General features: G+C 47.1%; 1 protein-coding gene across 3 annotated transcripts in view; it reads left to right on the plus strand.

The window, feature by feature from the left end:
• The first annotated feature begins 3,537 nt into the window (after positions 1–3,537).
• Positions 3,538–24,553, plus strand: part of BLOC1S5 (biogenesis of lysosomal organelles complex 1 subunit 5) — a 53,175-nt gene continuing 32,159 nt past the window's right edge. For all 3 annotated transcript variants that reach the window (XM_002714162.6, XM_089333436.1, XM_089333435.1), the window contains exons 1-2: positions 3,538–3,662; positions 8,230–8,312. In XM_002714162.6, coding sequence (XP_002714208.2) covers positions 3,551–3,662; positions 8,230–8,312 — 195 coding nt within the window. In that variant the 5' untranslated portion in view covers positions 3,538–3,550. The remainder of the gene's footprint in view (positions 3,663–8,229; positions 8,313–24,553) is intronic.

Raw genomic sequence — 24,553 nt, forward strand, 5'->3', positions numbered from 1 at the left:
GCTTGATCGTCTTGTTCCTCACGATATCTCGGCTCCTAGCACTGCTCTGGGCACACAGCAGATGCTCACCACACAGGAAGATGCTAATCACCACACCATTCCTACAAGACGGGAATTTTGTTGCCATTTTACAGGTAGCGGCAGGTGTAGAAAAGCTTTATATTCACTCTTTTCCCACTGACATTTTGGTGGTTTCAGTCTATTAAACACACTGGCAATATACACATAATAGGAAAAAGAACAGAAAATGTATTACACGCCTGAGGCATGGGAGTGTAATACTCTATGGCTGAACCTAATACAGGGCTTAACAAAGACCAGGGATTTGGGCTTCTCAGGGGAAGGGAGGTGGCCCAGGCTAAGAAGGCTGAGGGGAAGAGCTGTACAGCCAGCAGGGGCTGCCTTGTGTCTGCAGGACCGTGAGCCAAAGTCTCCCAGGTGACAGCCACAGCCACCGGTGGTAACCGCTGTCTGGTAGCTGTCAGACTCTGTCTCCTGTTCTGGGAGAAGATCTTGTCTAGGCAGAAAGAGGGAACATCAGAGAGAAAAGGCTCTGCCTGTATCTTCTTCTTTTTCTTTTTTTTAAGATTTATTTATTTATTTGAAAGTCAGAGTTATACAGAGAAAGAAGGAGAGGCAGAGAGAGAGAGAGAGAGAGAGGTCTTCCATCCGCTGGTTCACTCCCCAGATGGCTGCAACGGCCGGAGCTGAGTTGATCCGAAGCCAGGAGCCAGGAGCTTCTTCCTGGTCTCCCACGCAGGTGCAGGGGCCCAAGGACTTGGGCCATCTCCCACTGCTTTCCCAGGCCATAGCAGAGAGCTGGATCGGAAGTGGAGCAGCCGGGTCTCGAACCGGCACCCATATGGATGCCGGCGCTTCAGGCCAGGGCTTTAACCCGCTGCACCACAGCGCCGGCCCCTGCCTGCATCTTCTGTTTACTAATGACATAGATATGCATTTCTTTTTATACAGGCTTTTCACAGAGAGCTTTAGCCTGAAGTGAAGGCACCTGTGTCCCACATCAGAACACCTGGTTTCAATCTCACCTCCGCCACCCAGTCCCAGCGTCCTATTAATGCAACCCCTGCCTGGCTGGCAGTGGTGGATGCTGCAAATGATTGGGTTCCTGCTGCCCATGTGGGGGAGCTGTATTGAGTTCCCAACTCCTGACTTCAGCCTGCCTCACCCCCAGACGTGGTGCATTTGGGGAATGAAGAGTGGATGGGAGCTCCATTTTGCTCTGTCAAATAAATAAAAATATTTGTAAAAGGACAGCTCTCCAGAGCCATCCCTTCCTGTAGGGGTCTGAGGTTTCTCTGAACAGCCAACATGAAACATGGCAAAGGGATGTATTTGGGATGGGGTATTCTGATGGTTCTTACAAGCAAGTGGCAAAGCCAGAATCTGAAGCCAATTCTATCTGAATCCAGCAGTCAACCTCACTCTGAGTGTTCCCAGGTTTTCTAGCATTTTGAGGACACTAAGGCAACAGGCTTAGAGGAAATTTGGAATGAAAAAAAGCTTGATTAAGGACAGTGCATAGAAGTGGGGAGACTAAGGGGCTCTAACAGGAATCATGCTTTCAAGACATCAATACGAATGCTGAGGAAATGAAACACATGCAGCAAGGTTACAAGCCAGGCTCAACTCTTTGCAATTAATTAAGCTTGCATTTTATTAATTCATCTGTTTTATGCCTCGTGACCTTTAGGATTATTACTTCCTCTACTAGGAAACCCCAAGTTCCTTCTTCACCCCCCCCCCCAACCTGGCTATCCTTTTACTTCAAGGCCAAAGACAAATAGTTGCCTCCTCTAGGAAGCCTCTCCTGGGCCCCTCCCCCCGCAGGGGTCCCACACGTGCTCTGTACCTTCCTTCACGCCATCATTTATAGGCCCCTCTTTAAAAATTTATTTTATTTTAAAGGCAGAGTTATGGGGCTGGGGCGGGGGGTAGGGGCGGAGATTGATTCTATTCACTGGTTCATTCCCCAAACGGCCGCAAACATCGGGTCTGAGCCAGGCCGACACCAGGATCCTGGAACCCCATCCAGGGCTCCCACAAGGGTTGCAGGGGCGCAAGCACTTGGGCCATGTTCCGCGGCTTTTCCAGGCACAGCAGCAGGCAGCTGGCTCAGAAACAGAGCAGCTGGGACTCACACCAGCGTTCATAGCGGCTGCTGCCGCCTCAGGTGGCAGTTTAACCTGCTCTGCCACAACACAGATAACATCTTGATGTTTGCGCTTATCTTGAGGATTTTTCCAGGAATCCCAGGCCCATAACCAAGAAGTAACTATCACCTGACTGAAGCCAATTTTGCCATCATTAACATTCTCAAAAGAATACAATACTGCTGACCAATCAAAGGAGGGCCAAGAGCACTGGCGACAAACCAGGGACCTGCACAGGAGCGAAACATTCACTGCTCCACGACCGGTTAGAACCGGCACCCCTAGCCCTCAGGGAGCCCAGGAACAAGCAATCGTTGCCCAGCCTCGTGCTCTGTGTTTTGCAGATGGAGATCTACGTTCTTCCACCACCCTGATGCCCGTGATTAACTTGCTAGGCATTAGTGGGAGCTGAAGGAGCCACTGCGAAGTTGCACGTTTTTCTGTGAAAACCATGAAGACTTGCTGAGAACACAAGGCGAATGTTAGAGAGAGTCTCAGCAGGCTCGCAAACGGCTCCCTTCCCTAATTACATGTATTTTTATCTCAGTCCATGTAACAGATGGTTGAATATTTGTAAATATGACTACAAATGCCATGTGGGCACAAATGAGCCTGAACAGTAACTTAAGCAAGTTACTTAACCTCTAAGGCTGTTACTTCACGTGTTAGAAAGAAAGGATAAACGTCTCCCTGGGGAATGCAAACGGCCCAGCAGCTAACAGGAGGCCTGGGTCACCTGGGTCCCGTACTGTGATGCTTCCTTCCGATCCGCTCCCTGATAGTGGGCAGCCTGGAAGGCAGCAGGTGGTGGCTGGAGGATTCGATCCCTTGCCTGCCACCCTCGTGGGAGACCCGGAGGGAGTTCTGGGTTCCCGGTTTCCTTGTCTGTTGCATTTGGGGAGGGAAGCAGCGGATGGAAGATCTCTCTTCTTCTCTTAGTCTCAGGTATATCTCTGGCTCTCTGCTTTTAACATAAAATGAAAATCAACTGAAAAAAAAAAACAAACCTCCCCTGAGTTGCTATAATGTGACAATACACATCAAAATGCTTCAAAAAAATATGAGTGGCAGGTAATAACACAGCTAGTACATTACTACTACTAACGCAGTACGCGACTGCACCTCTCACCCTCCTCCTCTCTAACCCACACTAGTTCCACGCAGGTTTAAGGGCAGATAAAACGGGGTTTAACTCTCATAAGCCCTCAAACTCAGGTACTATCTGCCCTCATCCAGCATGGCGGCGCTGGCTTCTGCCCATTCAGGCTCTTCGGTACCCTATAGGCTCCTTCCCGGAACCGCCCACGGGACAGACGCACTGTGATGACGAACTGTTTGCGCAGGCGCAGCCCCGACGGGGAGGGGCGGAGTCGGCCGGGATGAGTGGCGGAGGGGAAGAGACCCCTGTGGGTTGTGAGGTCCCCACGGGCGGCGGCGGCAAGAAGCGGGACTCGCTGGGGACCGCGGGCTCAGCGCATCTCATTATCAAGGGTACGCAGTGGCCGGGCTATCGTCTCAGCGGCCGCCAGCGCTGCTGCACCTCCCAGGCGGCGCCCTCTGACCCGCGCGCGCGCGCGCGCGTGTGTGTGTGCGGGACGGGGGAGCCGTGGTGGGTCCCCGCCTGTTTCCCCCGCGCTAGTGGCTGCCCGGTGACAACCAGCCAGGCGGACGCCTGTGGGCCTCTCGCTTCCGTCTGCTGGCGGAGTCCAGAGCCTTCGGGCCCTGTCTCTGCCCCTCCCGGAGCTCAGCACACCCGCGCGTCTCGCGACCCACCCGAAACGCAGGGGCCCCCGAGCTGGGGGTCGCGAGGGCCTGGGGGCTGGGGCGCGGGGCTTGGGGCCTGTGTCCGTCGCTCCGCCCGCCCCCGGGTCCAGCGAGGGGTGCAGGAGGAAGCGCCGTCAGGCGCGCTGCCCACGTGCGTGGACCGCTGGCCATTGCCCCCTGGAGCTGGGACCTTACAGCTGGGTTCCCACGGAACCCGTGGCAGGGTCTTTCGCAGAGCCCGCCGCGGGAAGGGGGCTGCCCGCTGCAAGCCGCACCTGCTCACCCCACGCACGCTTCGTCTCCCACCCGGCCCTGCCCGGGACTGGGCTGCTTCGCGCGCTGCGTGTCTGCGCTCTAACCACGTCCGGCAGGTGTGCCGGCCTCGCCCGGCTGCTGGCCGTTTCCAGGCTTGCTGTTTCCAGTTGTACGCTGCGGGAGCGTTGCTTGGGTCATTAGGGCTTAGTGAGAATTGTTTGTAAGTGACTCTTGGTGATGTACCACTTGAGATGTTTCTTACAAATTGTAACCTAAGGGTAACACAATGTATCGCCTTCACTGATGGACAAGGCCCGCTCCCGTGGCGCTAAGTTACATTCACCCGGTGCTCCTGTTGGCACGCTCCATCCGCAGAATTGTTTTCCCTGTAAATCGCACCGCGTGTTACTCAGCACTAACTCCTCCTTGCTCCTCGTCCCTGGCATCTACCCTTCCACGTCTGTCTCCGAATTTGACTGCTCTGTGTCTCCTCGGAGTGGCAGCATCCAGTGCCTGTCCTACTGTGAGCTTTTTTTTTTTCTTTTCATTTAGCATCATAGCCTCACTGTGCGCATTCACGCTGTAGCACGAGTCAGAATTTGCCTCCTTTGTAAAGCTGAATGATAGTCATATATGAGTACATGGGAGTGCGTGTTTTCATAGTATAGATCACATTTTCTGTATCCATTTACTTGTCTATGGATTGCATCCAGATGGACAGATGGAGGCTGTCTGGGTGGCTTCCATCCATTGACTATAGTAAATAATGTTTCTGTGAATATGGATGAACAAGTATCCGTCCATTCAGTCCTTCAGGCTATGTGCCCACAATGGAATTTCTGAATCACATGGAAATTTAGTTTTTTTTTTTTTTTTTTAAGGAATTGATAAGTGGTTTTCTGGCTGCACCATTTTCTCCACTAACAGTGCACAAAAACTCCAGTTTTCCCACATCCTCATCAACACTTATTTGCTGTCTTTGGTAAATAATGTCTCCTCTTTTTTTTTTTTTTTTTTTTTTTTTTTAATTCTTAACATTTTTATTTGAAAGGTAGAGACAGACAGGATCTCCCATCCTGTAGTTCACGCCCTAAATGCACACAGCTGTGGCTGGGCCAGGCTGAAGCCAGGAACTCGGAACTCAGTCCTGGTCCACCGCTGGATGGTGGCAGGAACCCGAGTACTCGAGCCATCCCTGCCGCCCCCCAGAGTGCGCATGACCGGGTATGGGGGCAGGACTCAAACCCAGGCACTGCAGCATGGGGTGTGGGCATCCCACTGGAATCTTAACCACTGTGCCAAGTATGGGGTGTGGGCATCCCACTGGAATCTTAACCACTGTGCCAAGTATGGGGTGTGGGCATCCCACTGGAATCTTAACCACTGTGCCAAGTATGGGGTGTGGGCATCCCACTGGAATCTTAACCACTGTGCCAAGTATGGGGTGTGGGCATCCCACTGGAATCTTAACCACTGTGCCAAGTATGGGGTGTGGGCATCCCACTGGAATCTTAACCACTGTGCCAAGCATGGGGTGTGGGCATCCCACTGGAATCTTAACCACTGTGCCAAGTATGGGGTGTGGGCATCCCACTGGAATCTTAACCACTGTGCCAAGTATGGGGTGTGGGCATCCCACTGGAATCTTAACCACTGTGCCAAGTATGGGGTGTGGGCATCCCACTGGAATCTTAACCACTGTGCCAAGTATGGGGTGTGGGCATCCCACTGGAATCTTAACCACTGTGCCAAGTATGGGGTGTGGGCGTCCCACTGGAATCTTAACCACTGTGCCAAGCATGGGGTGTGGGCATCCCACTGGAATCTTAACCACTGTGCCAAGTATGGGGTGTGGGCATCCCACTGGAATCTTAACCACTGTGCCAAACACCTGCGATTCATTGTGGTTTTGATATGCATTTCTCTGGTGATGAGTGATGTCAAGTGTGCTTTCGTGTGCCTTTTGTCCATTTGTCAGAGCGTATATCTTCTTTAGAGAAACGTCTGTTCAAATCATTTGCTCATTTTTTAATCGAGTTTTTTAGTGTTCAGGTTGTAGTTCTTTATATATCCTAGACCTTAGCCCCTTTTCTCATTCATGATTTACGAATATTCTCCCCCATTCTGTGAGTTGACTTTTTATTCTGTTCTCTTTTGTTGCACAGGGTTGTTTTGTGTTTGTTTGTTTGTTTTTTGAAATTTTTGACAGGCAGAGGGGACAGTGAGAGAGAGAGAGAAAGAGAAAGGTCTTCCTTTGCCATTGGTTCACCCTCCAATGGCCGCCACATCCAGCGTGCTGTGGCCAGCGCACCGCGCTGATCTGATGGCAGGAGCCAGGTGCTTTTCCTGGTCTCCCATGGGGTGCAAGGCCCAAGCACTTGGGCCATCCTCCACTGCACTCCCGGGCCACAGCAGAGAGCTGGCCTGGAAGAGGGGCAACCGGGACAGAATCCGGCGCCCAGACTGGGACTAGAACCCAGTGTGGCGGCGCTGCAAGGCGGAGGATTAGCCTAGTGAGCCACGGTGCCGGCGCACAGGGTTTTTAATTTTGATATTTTTCTCTTAAAGATAATTCAGTGTTTTATTCTTAAAGTTTGCTAAGATCATCTTAAGTGTTCTCACATGGGGGAAGGGAGAGCGGTGACCGTGTGAGTGATAAATGTGTTGAATAGCTAAATCATTAGTTCTCAGTTTGTACCCCAATGCAACTGAAGGGAGGAAGATTAAAAACTGTTTTAAAGGTTGAAAGACAAGAAACTAAAAAATTCAGGGAATTTTTTCAAGATATTTGTATTTGTAAATTGTATGAATTGTTTAAAATGGGCTTAAAAGGTAACAGTTTTGGTGCAAACTTTTTTTCCATAATACACGTTTTTTTCATGAACTTTTTGAAGACTTCATGTACGTTTCAGAAGTTTAGTTTCACCAGAGATTTTGAGCTGCACAGTGACTAATTTGCAGTTACTAAGAAGGATGAATAGACTCACCAGAACTCAGAACTTTTTAAATTATGACCTTTTCGGCCGGCGCCGCGGCTCACTAGGCTAATCCTCCGCCTTGTGGTGCTGGCACACCGGGTTCTAGTCCCGGTCGGGGCGCTGGATTCTGTCCTGGTTGCCCCTCTTCCAGGCCAGCTCTCTGCTGTGGCCCAGGAAGGCAGTGGAGGATGGCCCAAGTACTTGGGCCCTGCACCCCATGGGAGACCAGGAGAGGCACCTGGCTCCTGCCATCAGATCAGCGCGGTGCGACGACCGCGGCGGCCATTGGAGGGTGAACCAACGGCAAAAGGAAGACCTTTCTCTCTGTCTCTCTCACTGTCCACTCTGCCTGTCAAAAAAAAAAAAAAAATTATGACCTTTTCAGAAATATCAAGAAGTAAGGAGTTAGAATAAACACTCACCTCCCGCCTTAGTGGATATTTCATGAGAGCTCTGCTAGGTGCCTTCCTCAGATTGCATTCATTTCTCTCCCATCTCCAAAGGTAGCCGCTACCCTGAGTTTACTAGCATTCTCACGCAGTTCTTTCTAGCTTTATTTCTGCCGTATGTGGCCTAAGAAGGAACACGTTGCATATTTTTAAAGTTTATGTAAGCGGATCTTTGTGAAAGTTAGATATTTTTGTTCAACATTTACTTGTGGGATTTATTCATGTCAATTAACATAACTGGCTTATTCACTTTTACACATTGATTCTTTGTATCCCAGTGTATGAATGCAGTTAGGATTATTTTCTTTTTGATATTACACCCATGCTGTAATAAACATTTATAAATGCCCTATTCATTGGTGCCAGCATTTTTCCAGGGTCCACACGTAGGCATGAGATCGCTAGGCGTACATGTCTTCAGCTTCATTAGAAACTGCCAGCTTGTTCTCAGAAGTAGCTGTACCAGTTTACACACCAGTGGTGTAGGTGAGCTCGCCTCCTAAGCCACAGTTGAATTGGATTTTACTTTCTACACGGGGAAGGAGAAGAAAATAAGCCAGAGATTAGGCCACTTAACATAGACTAACCCTCAACTTCATTATCTCTCTGTAGATCTCGGAGAAATTCATTCGAGACTTTTGGATCACAGACCGGTTATTCAAGGAGAAACTCGTTATTTTGTAAAAGAATTTGAAGTGAGTATTTAAAACGTATTTTATGAAAATACTGCCCTAATTGTGAGTGTAAAAGTTTGCAGAGGGGAGGCTTCCTGGTTGTGAGGCCTGATTTCAGTTTCGTGTGTTCATGCATTATACAAAGTAACAATCGTGAAGAGATGAAAAGGGTCCTTTTTACAGGATGAGTACAAGACTAGGTGGCAGGAGCCTGGGGTTCATGCTCTGGTGCCTGTTCTGCGACTTAATGTCTTTCACTCTCAGTTTTTAATACATAAATTGAGAGGTAGTGAAAAAAAATGTAGAAGTCAATGGGTCTGGGTTTTCCAGATTCATTTTCTCTGTCTTTTTTTTCCAGCTGGGGCATTGGCTCCCACTCAAGCTCTCAATTAAAACTCGAGACTCAGCCTGGGCTGTTTTCTCGCCTTTTAAGCCACATTCTGGATATCCACTCATACATTTCCGTTGCTCTGACTGGCGTGGGTGCTTTATCAGCCTTGTCAGATTCAGCATTCACCTTGTTACCAGAGGGATCCCTCGTCATTCCCCTTCTCAGAACCCTGTGCTAGCACTTGCTGGCCACGGATGAAGTCCCGCATCCTCTGTGACCTGGCCCTGCCCTCCCAGCTTTGCCATCTCCATTCTTGCGTGTCCTGCTGTGCTCTGAGCAGCCCTGATTGACCAGCGGCCCAGTCTGTTTCATTTCATTGCAGCTTTGCACATGCGTAGTTGATGCACTGTGCATGAGACAGTAACTTTCCAAGCTGCTGTTGTGTAGATGGTAAATCATGTTGCACAGTTTTGTTCTGTTTTCAAGTGAGATTCCAATCAAGCAGGATATACAAACCTAATGAAAGGAGAGGGAAACCCATGCTACAGGGCCTGCCAGAGAGAGGGAAAGATCTGTGGCATTAGCCATTTTCTGGGTTTCATAGACTCTGTAACTCAAAAACTTCACAGAGTTGTGAAGATTAGAGATGTGTTTGCAGGTACACGTGACTATTGTCTAGAATCCAGAATAACTGTGAACTGTTCTTGTTATTAATTGTGGGGTAAGAATGATAGTAGACACACAGAGTAATCCAGAGACAATTCCCTTTTCATGCTTTGTAAAGAATATCACCATTCCTTAGAGTAAACTAGGAATTTGTATACAAATTTTCTCTGAATCCTTTACAGTGTATTATATAAATGTTTTTAAAGTATGGTTTAATTTTTTTAATTTTTTTGACAGAGTGGACAGTGAGAGAGAGACAGAGAGAAAGGTCTTCCTTTGCCATTGGTTCACCCTCCAATGGCCGCCATGGCTGGCGCGCTGCGGCCGGCGCACCGCGCTTATCCGATGTCAGGAGCCAGGTGCTTCTCCTGGTCTCCCATGGGGTGCAGGGCCCAAGCACTTGGGCCATCCTCCACTGCACTCCCTGGCCACAGCAGAGAGCTGGCCTGGAAGAGGGGCAACCGGGACAGAATCCGGTGCCCCGATTGGGACTAGAATCCAGTGTGCCGGCACCGCAAGGCGGAGGATTAGCCTGGTGAGCCACGGCGCCGGCCTGGGTTTAATTATTATTAAGTGTAGGAGTTATATTTGATTATTTGTCTTTACTCCAGCAACTAGCCTATCCCCAATTGTATCTCAAAATACATTGTAAATCCTCCTACTTACCCTCTTGCCGGTACCCCCACCCCAGCCAGCCCCACGAGCCCCTCCCTGGACACCTGCAATAGGCTCCTGCCTGCTCTCTGCTTTCAGTCTATCTGTGTCAACTAATTGCTCCTACGTGGTAGCCACGCGATCTGTAAATGGCTGTTCCGCACCCATGCTTAGCCACATCTTCTTTTCACAGTTAGAATACAGTCCAGCTGCTTAGCTGGACTCCAGGGTCCTGGATGATCCCTGATTCCTGCTTGTCTTTCAGACCACATTGCACACAGTTTTTTACTTCCTGGGCTTCAGCCATGCTTTCTTCCTATATATATTTTTTTAAAAAATAATTCATATTTTTGGATTTATTTACTTTATTTTTATTTTTTATTTTTGACAGGCAGAGTGGACAGAGAGAGAGAGAGACAGAGAGAAAGGTCTTCCTTTTGCCGTTGGTTCACCCTCCAATGGCCACCGCGGCTGGCGCACTGCGGCTGGTGCACCGCGCTGATCCGAAGGCAGGAGCCAGGTGCTTCTCCTGGTCTCCCATGGGGTGCAGGGCCCAAGCACTTGGGCCATCCTCCACTACACTCCTGGGCCATAGCAGAGAGCTGGCCTGGAAGAGGGCAACCGGGACAGAATCCGGCGCCCCGACCGGGACTAGAACCTGGTGTGCCGGCGCTGCAAGGCGGAGGATTAGCCTAGTGAGCCGCGGCGCCGGCCTGGATATATTTATTTTTAAGATTTTATTTATTTGAGAAGCAGAGTTAGGGAGAGACAGAAAAATGTCTTCCATCTGCTGGTTCACTTCACAGTTGGCCACAATGGCCGGAACTGGGCCAATCTGAAGCCAGCAGCCAGGAGCTTCTTTAGGGTCTCCCACATGGTTGCAGGGGTCCAAGGACTTGGGCCATCTTCCGCTGTTTTCCCAGGCCATAGCAGAGAGCTGGATCAGAGAGGAGCAGCCAGGACTCAAACCAGTGCCCATATGGGATTCTGGCTTTCAAGGCAGAGGCTTAGCCTACCATGTGACAGTGTTGGGCCCCAAAGATTGATTTATTTCTTTGAAAGGTGGAGTTTCAGAGAGAGAGATCGAGAGATCAATCTATCTACTTCATCGCTCCCCAGATGGCCAAAACAGCCAGAACTGGGTTGATCCCAAGCCAGGAGCCAGGAGCTTCTTCCATCTCCCATGTGGGTGCAGGGGCCCAAGTCCTTGGGCCATCTTCCACTGCTTTCCCAGCCACATTAGCAGGCAGCTGGATCAGAAGTGAAGCAGCTGAGACATAAATTGGCACACATATGGGATGCCAGCATTGCACGTGGTGACTTCCCTCTCCAACTGTGCCACATTGTGCCCCAAGTTACAACAGTTTTAACAGCTGAAAGTAAGATCCTGGGACCTGTGTGGTGGTACAGCATGTTAAGCTGCTGCCTGCTACCCCTGCATCCCATATGCGCACTCGTTAGAGTCCCAACTGCTTCACTTCCAAGTCAGCTCCCTGTTTCAATGCACCTCGGAAAGCAGCAGAGATGGCTCAGCTCCTTGGGCCCCTGCACCCACGTGGGAGACTCAGATGGAGTTCTAGGCTCCTGGCTTCAGCCTGGCCCAGCCGTGGCTGTTGCAGCTATTTGAGGAGTGAAACAGTGTGTGGAAGATCAGTCTCTCTCACTCTCTGTCTCTCTTTCTTTTCCCCTAAATTTGCCTTTCAAATAAATAAATCTCTTAAAAAGATCCTTTTTAAACCCAGAGATAGTTTTGTGGTCAGAAGTTTTGGCACAGTGTGGCTGGGATCTCAACTCCACATCTCTCAAAGCTGAAATCAAGGTGTTGGCTGGGCCAAGTTCTCATCTGGGGCTCCGGGACCTCTTCCCAAGTCACATGCTTGTGGCAGGAACTAGTTCCTTGCTGTGGGCTCCTCCCAGCTCCTGGAGGTCACCCCATCCCTTGCCGCATGGCCCCTTCCATCTTCAGGTTCAGAAGTGGAGAGGTCCCTCATGCTGAATCCCCTCCTGCAGCAGTTCCCCTGCAGAGAGAGCCAGTGTCTGCTAAGTCCTCACTGGAGAGTCGGGCCCATCAGGATAAACTGCCTTCCTCAGAGCTGCCCGATGCGGAGTCCCTTCACAGCAGCAATTAGATGGGTTTGAGTGAGCTAATTGGGAGCAGGTGTGTGGGATCTTAGGGCTATTTAGACTTCTGCCAGCCACATGCATTTAGCCGATTCTTATTGTTTACTTATTTATTGCCTGTCTTCATTCATTTGAATACAGGTTCTCTGAGAGTAGGGACTTAGGTTTCTAATTCTCTGTGGCATGCAAAATGCCTGAAACAATGTCTGGTACAATGTAGGCGCTTAATGTGATTCAGAAAACAAGAGGCAGAGCTTGGATTAAAATCTGGGTTTTCTGGCATCCAGTATCCATTTTCCTAAGTCCTGTTTTTGGGTAGTCTGATTAACTGAATAGGTTTTATTTATTCATTTTCTTCGTTTTTTTTTTAAGTTTTCATTTTAAAAAATTTATAAATATATTTCTGAAGTTCTGCTTTATGGTTAAAAGAAGCATAAACCTTGGAATTAAGAAGGATTCTCTAATTCAGTCTTCTCACTTTATAGATGGAAAGCAACTGCTCAAAAGTCAGACAACTGAGGAGTGCCCATGTTAGGCCCAGAATAAGTGTCATATGTTTATCAATGGTCTTTTGTTTTGTTTTGTTTTGAGTTTAGTTATTTGGGAGGCAGAGTTAGAGAGAGGGAGAAACGGAGAGAAAGGTCTTCCATCTCTGGTTCACTCCCCAAATGGCCACAATGGCCAGAGCCAGGAGCCAGGAGCTTCTTTCAGGTCTCTCATGTGGGGACAGGGGCCCAAGGATTCGGGCCATCTCCCACTGTTTTCCCAGGCCATCGGCAGTGAGCTGGATTGGAAATGGAGCAGCCAGGACTCACACTGCTGCCCATATGGGATGCCGACATCACAGGCGGATACTTAACCTACTACCCCACAGTGCTGGCCCCTATCAGTAGTCTTGGCACAATGCAGTGGTGTCTGTGAGAGGGCCGTACTGCACAAGTGAAACCAGGTTCTTGAATGGAGGATGAGAGAAGTGTTTGTTCTGTGCTTCTGAATGTATCATATTGAAGATGGCTGCTGCTTAACGGGGTGGGAGAAGGGATGAGGAGGTGGGACGGGAGTGAGGGTGGGAGGGCGGGTATACGGGGAGAACCGCTGTATCCCTAAAGCTGTACCTATGAAATTTGTGTTCATTAATAAAAGCTTTCTAGAAAAAAAAGAGATGAAGATGGCTACTTCTTGAAGCCAAAGCCTCTTTCCACCAGGATAGAAGATAGTTGCCCAAACAAACAAAACACAAAAAACAGAACAACCATGGGTGTGTGTCAGAGAAGAGCAATCACCTGCGGTGTGCACCCCGTTGCTCCCACTAAGAACTTCTGGGGAGGAGGCAGTGTTGAAGGGCAGTAAGAGCATGTGCCCTGGAGCTGATGTGTCTGGGTTCCAGTCCTGGCACCCCTCACTAGCTGTTACTTCATTAGGGCTTAGTTCCCTCGTGCTTAGAATGGGAGCAGTAATATATAATACATATACTGCAGAGGTTTTACGAATAGATGGCATTTCATTTGTTTTCATACAGTACCTTACTGTTACCTATGATCATGCTGCTGTACAATAGAACCTCAGAATTTTACTCCTGTTTAGCTAGAACTTAGTACCCACTAGTTAACCACTAGAAATGATATCACTTTCAAAATCCCTAGAATATGGGTAAATGTTGGTTACTGTTATGCTAAGGGTAAGGAGGTAGCAAGTGTAATCAAATAAAAATGTGTACTCAGAATTTGTAAAAATTTGAATGAGCTTGGGTTCAATTTGAATCTTTTTAGGGGCAGTGGGGATCATCTAAGCATTTAGAGTATAACCAGTATCTTAAAATGTTTACTGAGGCAACAGTGTTCACACCGGGTATGATGGGTGCGAGCTGATTACATACAGTCAGCATGTGTTGAGCCCTTGCTTTGTGAGAAGAATGATGTCAGAAGTAATGATGGCTCAGGGAGCCCAGCGACAGCCCCGCCCTCAGGACGCGAGGCATTGTCAGTTTGCCTTGAAGAATGATCTGAACGGCGCAGAAATTGTTGCTTTCCATTTTTTGGCTTTGTTTCTATGAAGTGAGGGGATTGTGTTGGAAAATCCAAAGTTTGTGCCTCTTTAAATACAAGGAGGTGTTTAGATGTGTATGTATTATTTTTTATATATTTCTTAAAAGAGGTTATTTATTTTATTTGAAAGTCAGTTATACAGAGGGAGGAGAAGCAGAGAGAGAGAGAGAGAAAGAAAGTCTTCCATCCGCTGGCTCACTCCCCAGTTGGCCACAACGGCCGCAGCTGCACTGATCCAATGCCAGGAATGAGGAGCTTCTTCCGGGTCTCCCATGTGAGCACAGGAGCCCTAGGGCTTGGGCCATCTTCTGCTATTTTCCTAGGCCATAGCAGAGAGCTGGATCAGAAGAGGAGCAGCCAGGACTAGAACTGGTGCCCATATGGGCTGCTGGCACTGCAGGCGGCGGCTTTACCCACTTTGCCAGGGTACTGACCCCTATAATTTTTTTTAAATAGAAGCTATTCAGTTAGCCACACTGACAAAAAAAAAAGAGGACTTAATAAAAACAGACATTGAATGCCAGAAAACCCGAATTTTAATCCAAGCTCCACCGCTTGTTTTGAATCACATTAGGCAGCTCCCTTGTACCTTGCTTCGGGCACTTGGCCAGCTCCTGAGTTGCTTCTCTCAAAGTCCTGACCCAGACTTTCCACTTGGTGTCCTCCCGACTTGGGCTTCCCCGGGTGCAGAGGCACAGAAATTAGATCAGACTCAGCTCCTGTACATGGTCCTCTGGCCTCTCCCCTCAAACCAGAAATGCTGAGAACACTTTAGAGACCTTAGAAGCAGATACATAGGGGCTGGCGTCGTGGCTCACTAGGTTAATCCTCCGCCTGCGGCGCCGGCACCCCATATGGGCACTGGGTTCTAGTGCTGGTTGCCCCTCTTCCAGTCCAGCTCTCTGCTGTGGCCCGGGAGGGCAGTGGAGAATGGCCCAGGTGATTGGGCCCCTGCTCCCACGTTGGGGACCAGGAGGGAGTGTGGGGGACCAAGAGGGGGCACCTGGCTCCTGGCTTCGGATTGGCGCAATGCTGGCCATAGCGGCCATTTCAGGGGGTGAACCAATGGAGGGAAGACCTTTCTCTCTGTCTTTCACTGTCTAATTCTACCAGTCAAATAAGTTAAAAAAGGGGGGGGGGCAGATATATATATATATATATATATATATATATATATATATATATATACATACATACATACCTGCATTATTTCCAGTTCCTTTCTGTTGTGGGCCAAACAGGAGTAGCCTGTACTGGATATGAACGCCCTCTGCTAGAGTGGTGTGGTTGGACAGGGAGGAGCGGGGAGACGAAGCTGGCAGGCCCCGGAGTTCCGTCTGCTCTGTGTCATCTAGACGTAGCATGCGGTTCACTGTAAGAAAAGCTGGCTGGTTTGAAGCTGACGCTGTTCAGGTACTTAGAAGATTTAATGTGTATGGCAACAGTCTCTTCTGTAGGCAACTGTATTTGTAAAACAAAGGAGCAGCAGCATCCCTCCGGAAGCATGAGGGAAGTCCTTTGTGTTGACTGTTAGTGTGCTCTCTGTTTTAGGGGAATGTATTTGTCTGACAGGAAGTATTCTTAGTTGGAACAGGTACTTTTTTTTCAATACATGGATCTAAAATTCATTAGCTTAACCCCTCACAGTGACTTTTAAGTAAAGGTTTAAGCTTTCCTTCTTTCCTTTTTTTTTTTTTTTTTCCCCTGTGGTGGTATCTGCTAGAAAGGAATAGCTGGGAAGAATTTAATGATCAGAGAAACTCACTGTTCTTTTCTTTTTTTTTAAAGATTAATTTATTTATTTGAAAGTCAGAGTTACACAGAGAAAGAGGGAGAGGCAGAGAGAAATGTCTTCCATCTGCTGGTTCACTCCCCAGTTGGCTGCAACAGCGAGAGCTGGCCCGATCCAAAGCCAGGAGCCAGGAGCTTCTTCCAGGTCTCCAGGACTTGGGCCATCTCCTGCTTTCCCAGGCCACAGCAGAGAGCTGGATTGGAAGTGGAGCAGCCAGTACTCAAACCAGTGCCCATATGGGATGCCGGCACTGCAGGTGGCGACTTTACTCATTGCGCCACAGCACTGGCTTCAAGATTTTATTTATTTATTTGAGAGGTAGAGTTACAGACAGTGAGAGGGAGAGAGAGAGAGGTCTTCCATCTGCTGGTTCACTCCCCAGGTGGCCACAACAGCCAGAGCTGAGCAGATCTGAAGCCAGGAGCTTCTTCCGGGTCTCCCACATGGGTGCCCCTTCCTAAGGACTTGGGCCATCATCTACTGATTTCCAGGGCCGTCAGCAGGGAGCTGGATCTGAAGAGGAGCAACTGGACATGAACCAGTGCCCATACGGGATGCCAGTGCTGCAGGTGGAGGCTTAGCCCACTACGCCACGGCACCGACTCCCATTTATTTTTATAATCACCCATGAAATGTTCTCTTTGTAAGTAAGTTTCATATGAAGTTAAACATTTTAGTTGATTTAAAAAGGAGTAAAATGAAAGCTCAGTAGGATTCTGAACCTCATGTAGACATACTCTCTGGCTACCTGGGGTGAAGCATGGGGTACCTTTGCTTTGTGTGCTGAGGTTTAGGATGGTGGATGAAGGGTATCCCTACATGCATAAAGTGCTCCCAACAGTGCGTGATGATTGTGAATTTACAGCCACTTCATGAACACCTTACCATTCATATGGTATCTATTGCCAAACACCTTTCTCGTACCCATAGACTTAAGGTGTTGCTGTTAACATTTACTATGATATCTTTTTAAGCATAATGTTATTCACATTAAGTGTTTAGTCTTTAAAATGAATGTACTATGTTTATAACCCACAAATACATTATTACCCTAAACCTCATATTTCAATGGTACTGTAATACTAGAATATGGACTTCTTTTGTGAAATACTTTTATCATGCTTTACACGCACACACAAGAAGACTGTTATTAGCTTTGGAAATAGTACAGTATCCTAATATAAAAATATAAAATGAGTATAGTAAAAAAGGAGTCAGTGCCTGCCACATGGTGGCAGCGTGACTTAAGTTACTGAAATGCTGTTAGCGCATTTTAAACTCTTGCTGGCATTTAGGAAGAGCTGACTGGCTTCCCAACTTTACACAGAGTCTTGCCCTTGGTTCCAGTGAACTTAAAGAAGAGCTGCAGCAGCAACTCAGTTTCCAGGTAGAGGACTCGTAGTGCCTGTCAGTGTGAGCGTATCCACGGAAGCCCTTGGCCATGGTGCCAGCGCCTGTCCAGCCTTCCTGTTAGTCACCAAGTGTTCACCAAGTGCGCATGCGGGGGTCGCCTGATGCAGGTTTCTGCATGGTTTGTAGCACACTCCCTTCAGTGCTTTTTGGAATAGGTGGTGAGCACCTGGGAGTATCACGAAGGAAGGTGTTTGGTTACTATAACTAATACCTGAAAAATAGTGGTTTAACAAGTGCTTATTCTCTGCTTTGAAGAGAAGGAAGTTTTACTTCAGTCTTTTGTTGGGTAATCTCTGCAGCCTGCCACTTACCCATTTCAGGAATCTCACAGATGCAAGCATCAGAGTGTTTAGCTCTTCTCTCTGCCATCCTCCTCTGGACAGTGGTGTCCATCCTCCTCTGGACAGTGGTGTCAGTGAAGTAATCGTCCATTTCCTGTCCTGGTGGAACTGTTCTCAGGGCTGGAAGCAGCATTCTCTGGAGTTCCCGTGGTTTGTTGTGCCTGGATGTGCCAGCGACCTGGTTACTGCGTTGTAAACACTGTCCTGTTTACGTTGGGCCCCACAGGTGCTCTTCTGCCCCTGCGTCTCTCTGGTCTTCGTACTCCAAGGTGTTGTTTTTCTTTAACGGTGCTCAGAGTCCACGGTGAGACAGTCTAGGACTGACCCAGTCCTAGACTGGGTTTTTGTTTGTTTGTTTTGTTTTGTTTTGGCAGGCAGAGTTAGAGAGAGAGACAGAGAGAAAGGTCTTCCTTTTTCCATTGGTTCACCCCCCCCCCCCACGTGGCCGCTACGGCCAGCGCACTGTGCCAATCTGAAGCCAGGAGCCAGGTGCTTCCTCCTGGTCTCCCATGCGGATGCAGGGCCCAAGGACCTGGGCCATCCTCCACTGCCTTCCCAGGCCACAGCAGAGAGCTGGACTGGAAGAGGAGCAACTGGGACAGAATCTGGCACCCCAACTGGGACTAGAACCCAGGGCGCCGGCCAACCCAGTGGTTCTAAAATGTCAGTTTTTCCACCCCTCCAGCTCCATCTTCAGGTGTTATCTTTATCCTTTGGCCTACAAGATAACTTTTGGAGCTTCAGCCATTACATCTGCATTTTATGTAGCAGAAAGGAAAGCAGAGGCCGGCCTTTTGGCAAAGCAAGTTAAGCTGCCTCCTGCAAGGCTGACATCCCGTAGGAGCAGCAGTTAAGTCTCGGCTGCTCTGCTTCCAGTACAGCTCCCTGCCGATGTGCTTGGGAAGGAAGTGGTAGGTAGCCCAAGTACTTGTGCCCTTGCCACCCACATGGGAGACCTGGATGGAGTTCCAGGCTCCTGGCTTTGGCCTGGCCCAACACTCGACATTACTGCCATTTTGAGAGTGGGCCAGCAGATGAAAGATCTCTTCTCTGGCTGGCTGTGTGTGTGTGTGTGTGTCTGTCTCCATGTCTCTGTCTCCCTCTGTCTCTAACTCTGACTTTCAGATAAATAAGGAAAGCAGATGGAAAATAACTAGGTTTTTATTTTTTTCATATACTTCAACCGATCCAAGTAAAATGTTGGATGTTGATAGCAAGAAATACAGTTCCCAGCAGAGCTCTGAGGAAAAGTTTCATAGAGGTGATGCTTGTGTCGAGAAAGAAAAATAGATGTTAGGGGAAAAAATTGAGAAAATGTTAGTTAAAGGCAAAAAAAAAAAAAAAAACCCACTGTGCAATAAGTACAGTTATTATAGGAGTTGAAAGGGAATGTGTTGAGTTTAAATTGATCAAGAAAAAATTCCTTAAATTGCAGAAGCAAACTAGAATTTCACTTGACATCTTGATCTTTCATTTTCAGTTAGGTTACTAGAAAACCTGTCAAATTATTAAGTATCAGGATAATAACTTGTGTTATTAGAGTAACTATCCAGTGTCGCATGTAATAAATATATTTATACATGATATGATTTTAACTCTTGTTAATTTTGAGTGATTGATATAAAATTTTATTGTCAGTCTCTCTATTTCTTTTCTAATACTACATTACAAATTACATCTTTAGCATAAACATTACATCTTTAGCATAAACATTACAGGAACTCTAGTAATACTATTAATAAACTCTGAATGTAATAATATTAATCATTGCTGCTTGAGAGGCAAAGAGGCAGTGATAAGGAGCTCCTGTCTCCTGGTTCACTCCGCAGATGGCTACAGTGGCCTCTGATTGGGGCTGAAGCTGGGATTCTGGAACTCAGTCCAGTCTTCCGTGTGGGTGGCAGTGAGCCATACTGCTGCCTCCCAAGGCCTGCATTAGCAGGAAGCTGGCGTCAGGAGCTGTGGACAGGGGTTGAACCCAGGTGCTCCAGTGGGGGTATGGGCATCTTAACTGCCAGTGCTAAGTGCCAGTCACTGCCTTAAGCACATTGCATGAGCTCTCACCAATTCCACTCGAGAGAAGTTGGCTCTGTAAATAATTGTCTGGAATGTTACATGTCAGAAACCAAACTTGATTGCTGTCAAACTTTGTTCTAAGAATTTTCACACTACAAGTAACTGTACATCTGTGGACAAGTACATGTTATAGTCTTATTTTGTAATAGGCGTCCATAGAAAAATCAGCTTACAAGCTAGTGTATACTAGGGTTAAGTTTAAGAGAATATAATAGGTGGGTATTGTGATGCAGTGGGTTAAGCCGCTGCTTGGAGCACCTACTTCCCCGATTGCAGTGCCAGTTCAAGACCTGTCACTGCCGTTTCTGATCCAGCTTCCTACCAGTGCATCCTGGGAGGCAGCAGATGATGGCTTAAGTGTGTGTACCCCTGTCCCACATATGGGAGACCTGAAGGACTCTTTGGCCTGGCCCAGCTGATCAGTATCTGTGTGTGTGTGTGTGTGTTTCTTTCTCCTTTGTCTCAGTCACTCTGCCTTTTAAGTAGGAAAGACAAAAGAGAAGTCTTCTTCTAATATCCTTTCTTGTGTAACACTATTACAGTACCTATTTATTGTTTCATTATTATAATTAATGAGCCAATGAGAAGTGTGGTTACTCATTCTCCTAACAATGTGTGACGACCAGTTTGCCTGCTACAATAAATAGCCCCTTAAATAAGTCGTTCTGCATTTTAGTAGGTCCTGGTCTATCTTGAGAATTTGTTGTTCCCCTAGGAAAATGCATGGAGAGTGTACATCTGACTGCTGTTTCAGGGCTCCTAGAACCTCAGAACTTGTCCGTAGACCCCAAGAACAAGAAATTATCCTCTGACTGGAGCTGCAGAACTCCTGTCTGTTGTTAGTTGTCTTTGCATTTGACTTGAGAGACTGTACCTGTGCAGATATGTCAAGAAATTAGTCTACCATGAGGAGTGAAATATTTCCCCCTCCTCTGGATTCTTGCAAATTACAGTACCACCTGGAGAAGATGGCAACAGCAGTGGAATAATTTTTTGTTTTATTTTTTCTTCTTGAATCTGTTTATAAGAATAGACAGAGCATCCAGGATAGCAAAACCAAGCAACGTTACAATAAAACCACATGAGAAGAATCCCCACAATACCAAACGGCCAAGTCACCAGTAGCTAAAGGGCTTCTGTCAGAAATTGCTGGAGGAAGTAGAGGGAGGGCCAAGCAACTTGAGAAGGGTTTGAATGCTAGCAGACCCCAAATTCCCATGGAGTTGTTTGGAAAGCTTGGTGAGCCATTCAGAGGACAGCAGCCAAACAGAGGGGACTTGGGCCCATCCTACACATGTGTGCCGGGGGCCGGGGAAAGTCTGTTGGTGTTGAAGCAGTGTGGGAGTCTGAAACTCTTCCAAGATCCTGCACTGTGGAGAAACTGTAGGAGATTGAGCACTTTGTGAAAAAGCAGAAAGAGAATTCTACAGCTTTGAAATAAGAAAGGCTACTGATCATCCCTTCCTTCTAAAAATAGAGGATAGCAAATTCCACTTAAAATTGAGCACAAGTCAAATATCATACAGTTGGAGAGTAGCAAACAGAGTAAAATCTCTCAAGGAAATAAAGTAGGACAGATAGGACCACAATAAAAACAAAAACCATAATCTGATTTAAAAATAGGCTTAAGGAGCACAAAAAAAGTATAGAAGTGAGGAAAGAACAATATAAATCAGAATTAGAAAAACTTAGAAATGATTGCTTAAAGTAGAAATAGGAAAACCAAAAGGTAAGGTCAAAATTTAGGAAAAATAAACTTAAAAAATTATTTCAGAAGTGAACACCAAGCTAGAAAGTACACAAAAATGAATGAACAGAATGGATAGTCCTTAATGAAATTGAAGATAGGCAAGTTGAAGATTGAAAAGCTATGGCTAAAGAAATAAAGGGTTCAAGAGAAAGGAGTGGTTATTGACAGTATGTACAGATGAGCCAAAATCTGCATGATGATGAGCTCATACAGGAAACACCAAAGCAGCAAATAGAGCAAAGACAGAAACTCGGATTCAAGGAGATTTCATGAAATAAAAGTACTATGGAAATTTTATTGAAGGACAAACTACGTTCGGGGAAAATTAACCAATAATAGCTAACACTGAGGTATTTTCTAGTAAATCTGTAGACTTTGTAAGGAAAAAGAAATCCTTTGGGCGTCCTTTGGTGTGTGCTTTATAAGGGTAAGAAATTCTGGTAACGCTTTGATGTGTCTTGGGCCAGAAGGTGATGCAGTAACATCCGGGCGTTTTATGTCCAGCCAAACTGACCCTCAGAAACGGGGAACACATATGTACTATTAGGACCACAGAAGGACTCTGGGTGTATTTCCAAGTGAGCGTCGCCTAAGGAATCTGTTATTCAACAGAATGTGTGTCAGATAAACACAATGACTGGGGACGCTTCTATCTAACCACAGTTGGCAAGCTTTAAAAGCATACTTATTTATAGAACTAAGACTAAATAGTGGTTCAAAGGAGACAGTGACTTACAATGTCTCTGTGCCCTGACGGGGAAGATGAGAAAATGGAGATGGGGAGGGTATATAAAAAATAGGATAATTTCACTGGCTGCCTTATAAATATTGACTGGAAGTGAAAGGATACTAATTTACTTTAGATTCTGTTGTATGGGGGAAAACTACTGAAATAAGACAGACGTATTTCCAAGGTTCCTTAGAGTACTGTACCAATAGACAAGAGTGGAGGTGTTATGTACAGTGGTCTATAAAGTATTAGTGTGAACATAACCATGAGAACAGCAATGCCAACTTCTCTGAATATGCTCTCTCACTCACCATGGCTTGACCTAATTTTATGGTTTTGCCATGATGCGGAAGGGAGACACCTTCAGTGGAAGCCTTACTTGGCGTGCTGAATTTGGATCTCTTCCCAGCCTGGTGCCATGGTGCTTATCCTCTGTGGTGACGCTGGGCAGTGGCAGCGAGCACATCTCCACTCAGCCTGTCAGTCAGGAGGAAATCACTGACCCCTGTGGTACACTGTGTTGCTGAACTAGGGTATGTGGTAGGTTAGGTGCATTACCTTTGTTTTTTAAAACATTTATTTCTTTAAAAAGGCAGAAATAAAATATTTATTTATTTACCGAGGCCACTAAGAGATTTCCATTCACTGCTTCATCTCCCAGATGCCTGCAACAGCTGGGGCTAGGTCAGGCTGAAGCCAGGACCAAGAACTCAGTCCTGGTCTCTCATGTGAATGGCAGGGGTTCAGTCACTTGAGCTATCACTTGCTGCCTCCCAGGGTGCACATTAGAAGGAAGCTGGAATTGGGGGTGGATCCAGAACTCCAACCTAGACCTCTAGCGTGGGATGCAGGCTTCCCCAAGCAACATCTTAGCCACTTGCCAGATGCACACTCCTACATCTGTTTTGACATACAGCATACGTGACTTAGAGTAGGTTTAATCCAGGACGTCATGAAGTTGAGGGGCATCTGTATATGTCAGTATGTACGCCAAAAAAAAGTGACCATGTGTTTATGAATTCGACTCAGAGTGATATACAAAAAGTCTTTGTTTCTCCTTAAGAAAGAAGATATTAAGCATATATACATTCATGTACACTTACACATTTCTATTGTATATATTTTTATATGCATGTTTGTATATACGCATACCTTTGCAACTGTATATAGATGTATGCCCTTATACTTAGCATTTGGATAACTTTGTATGTTTTTATTTTTTTAAGATTTATTTATATGAAAGAGTTACACAGAGAGCGCAAAGGAGAATCAAAGAGAGAGAGGTCTTCCATCTGCTGGTTTACTCTCCAATTGGCCACAACTGCTGGAGCTGTGCTGATCCGAGGCTAGGCGCCAGGAGCTGCTTCCAGGTCTCCCACGAGGGCGTAGGGGCCCAAGGACTTGAGCCGTCTTCCTCTGCTTTCTCAGGCCACAACATAGCATTGGATTGGAAATGGAGTAGCCGGGACTCAAACCGGCACCCATATGGGATGCCAGCACTGCAGGCGGTGGCTTTATCCGCTATGCCACAGCACCGGTCCCTGGATAACTTCTTAAAAAGTTACCTAATGAGTAAGTGATGTGTGGGAGACCTGGAATTGGCCATCTTCTACTGCTTTCCCAGGCTATAACAGAGAGCTGGATCAGAAGTGGAGCAGCCAGGACTCGAACTGGCACTCAAATGGGATGCCGGCACTGCAAGCGGTGGCTTTACCCATTATGCCGCAGCGACCCCATTGGATAACTTCTTTTTTTGTTGTTTATTTATTTATTTGAAAGATGGAGTTAACACAGAGAAGGATAGGCAGAGAGAGAGAGAGAGAGAGGTCTTCCATCCTCTGGTTCACTCCCCAATTGGTCTCAACCACCGGAGCTGTGCTGATCCGAAGCGAAGAGACCCAGGCACGACGGCGCAGGGGCCCTAGGACTTGAGTCATCTTCCACTGCTTTCCCAGGCCACAGCAGAGAGCTGGATTGGAAATGGAGCAACTGGGACTCCAACCGGGGCCCATATGGAATGCCAGCACTGCAGGCGGTGGCTTTACCCACTAGGCCACAGTGCAGGCCCCTGGATAACTTCTTAAAAAGTTACCTAATGAATAAGTGATGTGTGGAAGACCTGGATTGAGTTGCCAGCTCAGCTCCAGCCCTGGCTGTTGTAAACATTTGGAAAGTGAACTAATATGAGAGTGCTTTTCTGTCTGCCTCTCCAGTACAGAATTAAAAACTTAAAAAGACAGAATAAGTCACAGAATTGATGAAAAGGCCAGGGATAGACTTCTTAGAATATACTTTGTTTTAGAGATGGTTTTGTAGATATTTTACATAATTTAAAATAACATT

Source organism: Oryctolagus cuniculus, chromosome 5, assembly GCF_051225735.1.
Source record: "Oryctolagus cuniculus isolate XC-2025 breed Fujian yellow rabbit chromosome 5, ASM5122573v1, whole genome shotgun sequence".
Taxonomy (NCBI): Eukaryota; Metazoa; Chordata; class Mammalia; order Lagomorpha; family Leporidae; genus Oryctolagus; species Oryctolagus cuniculus.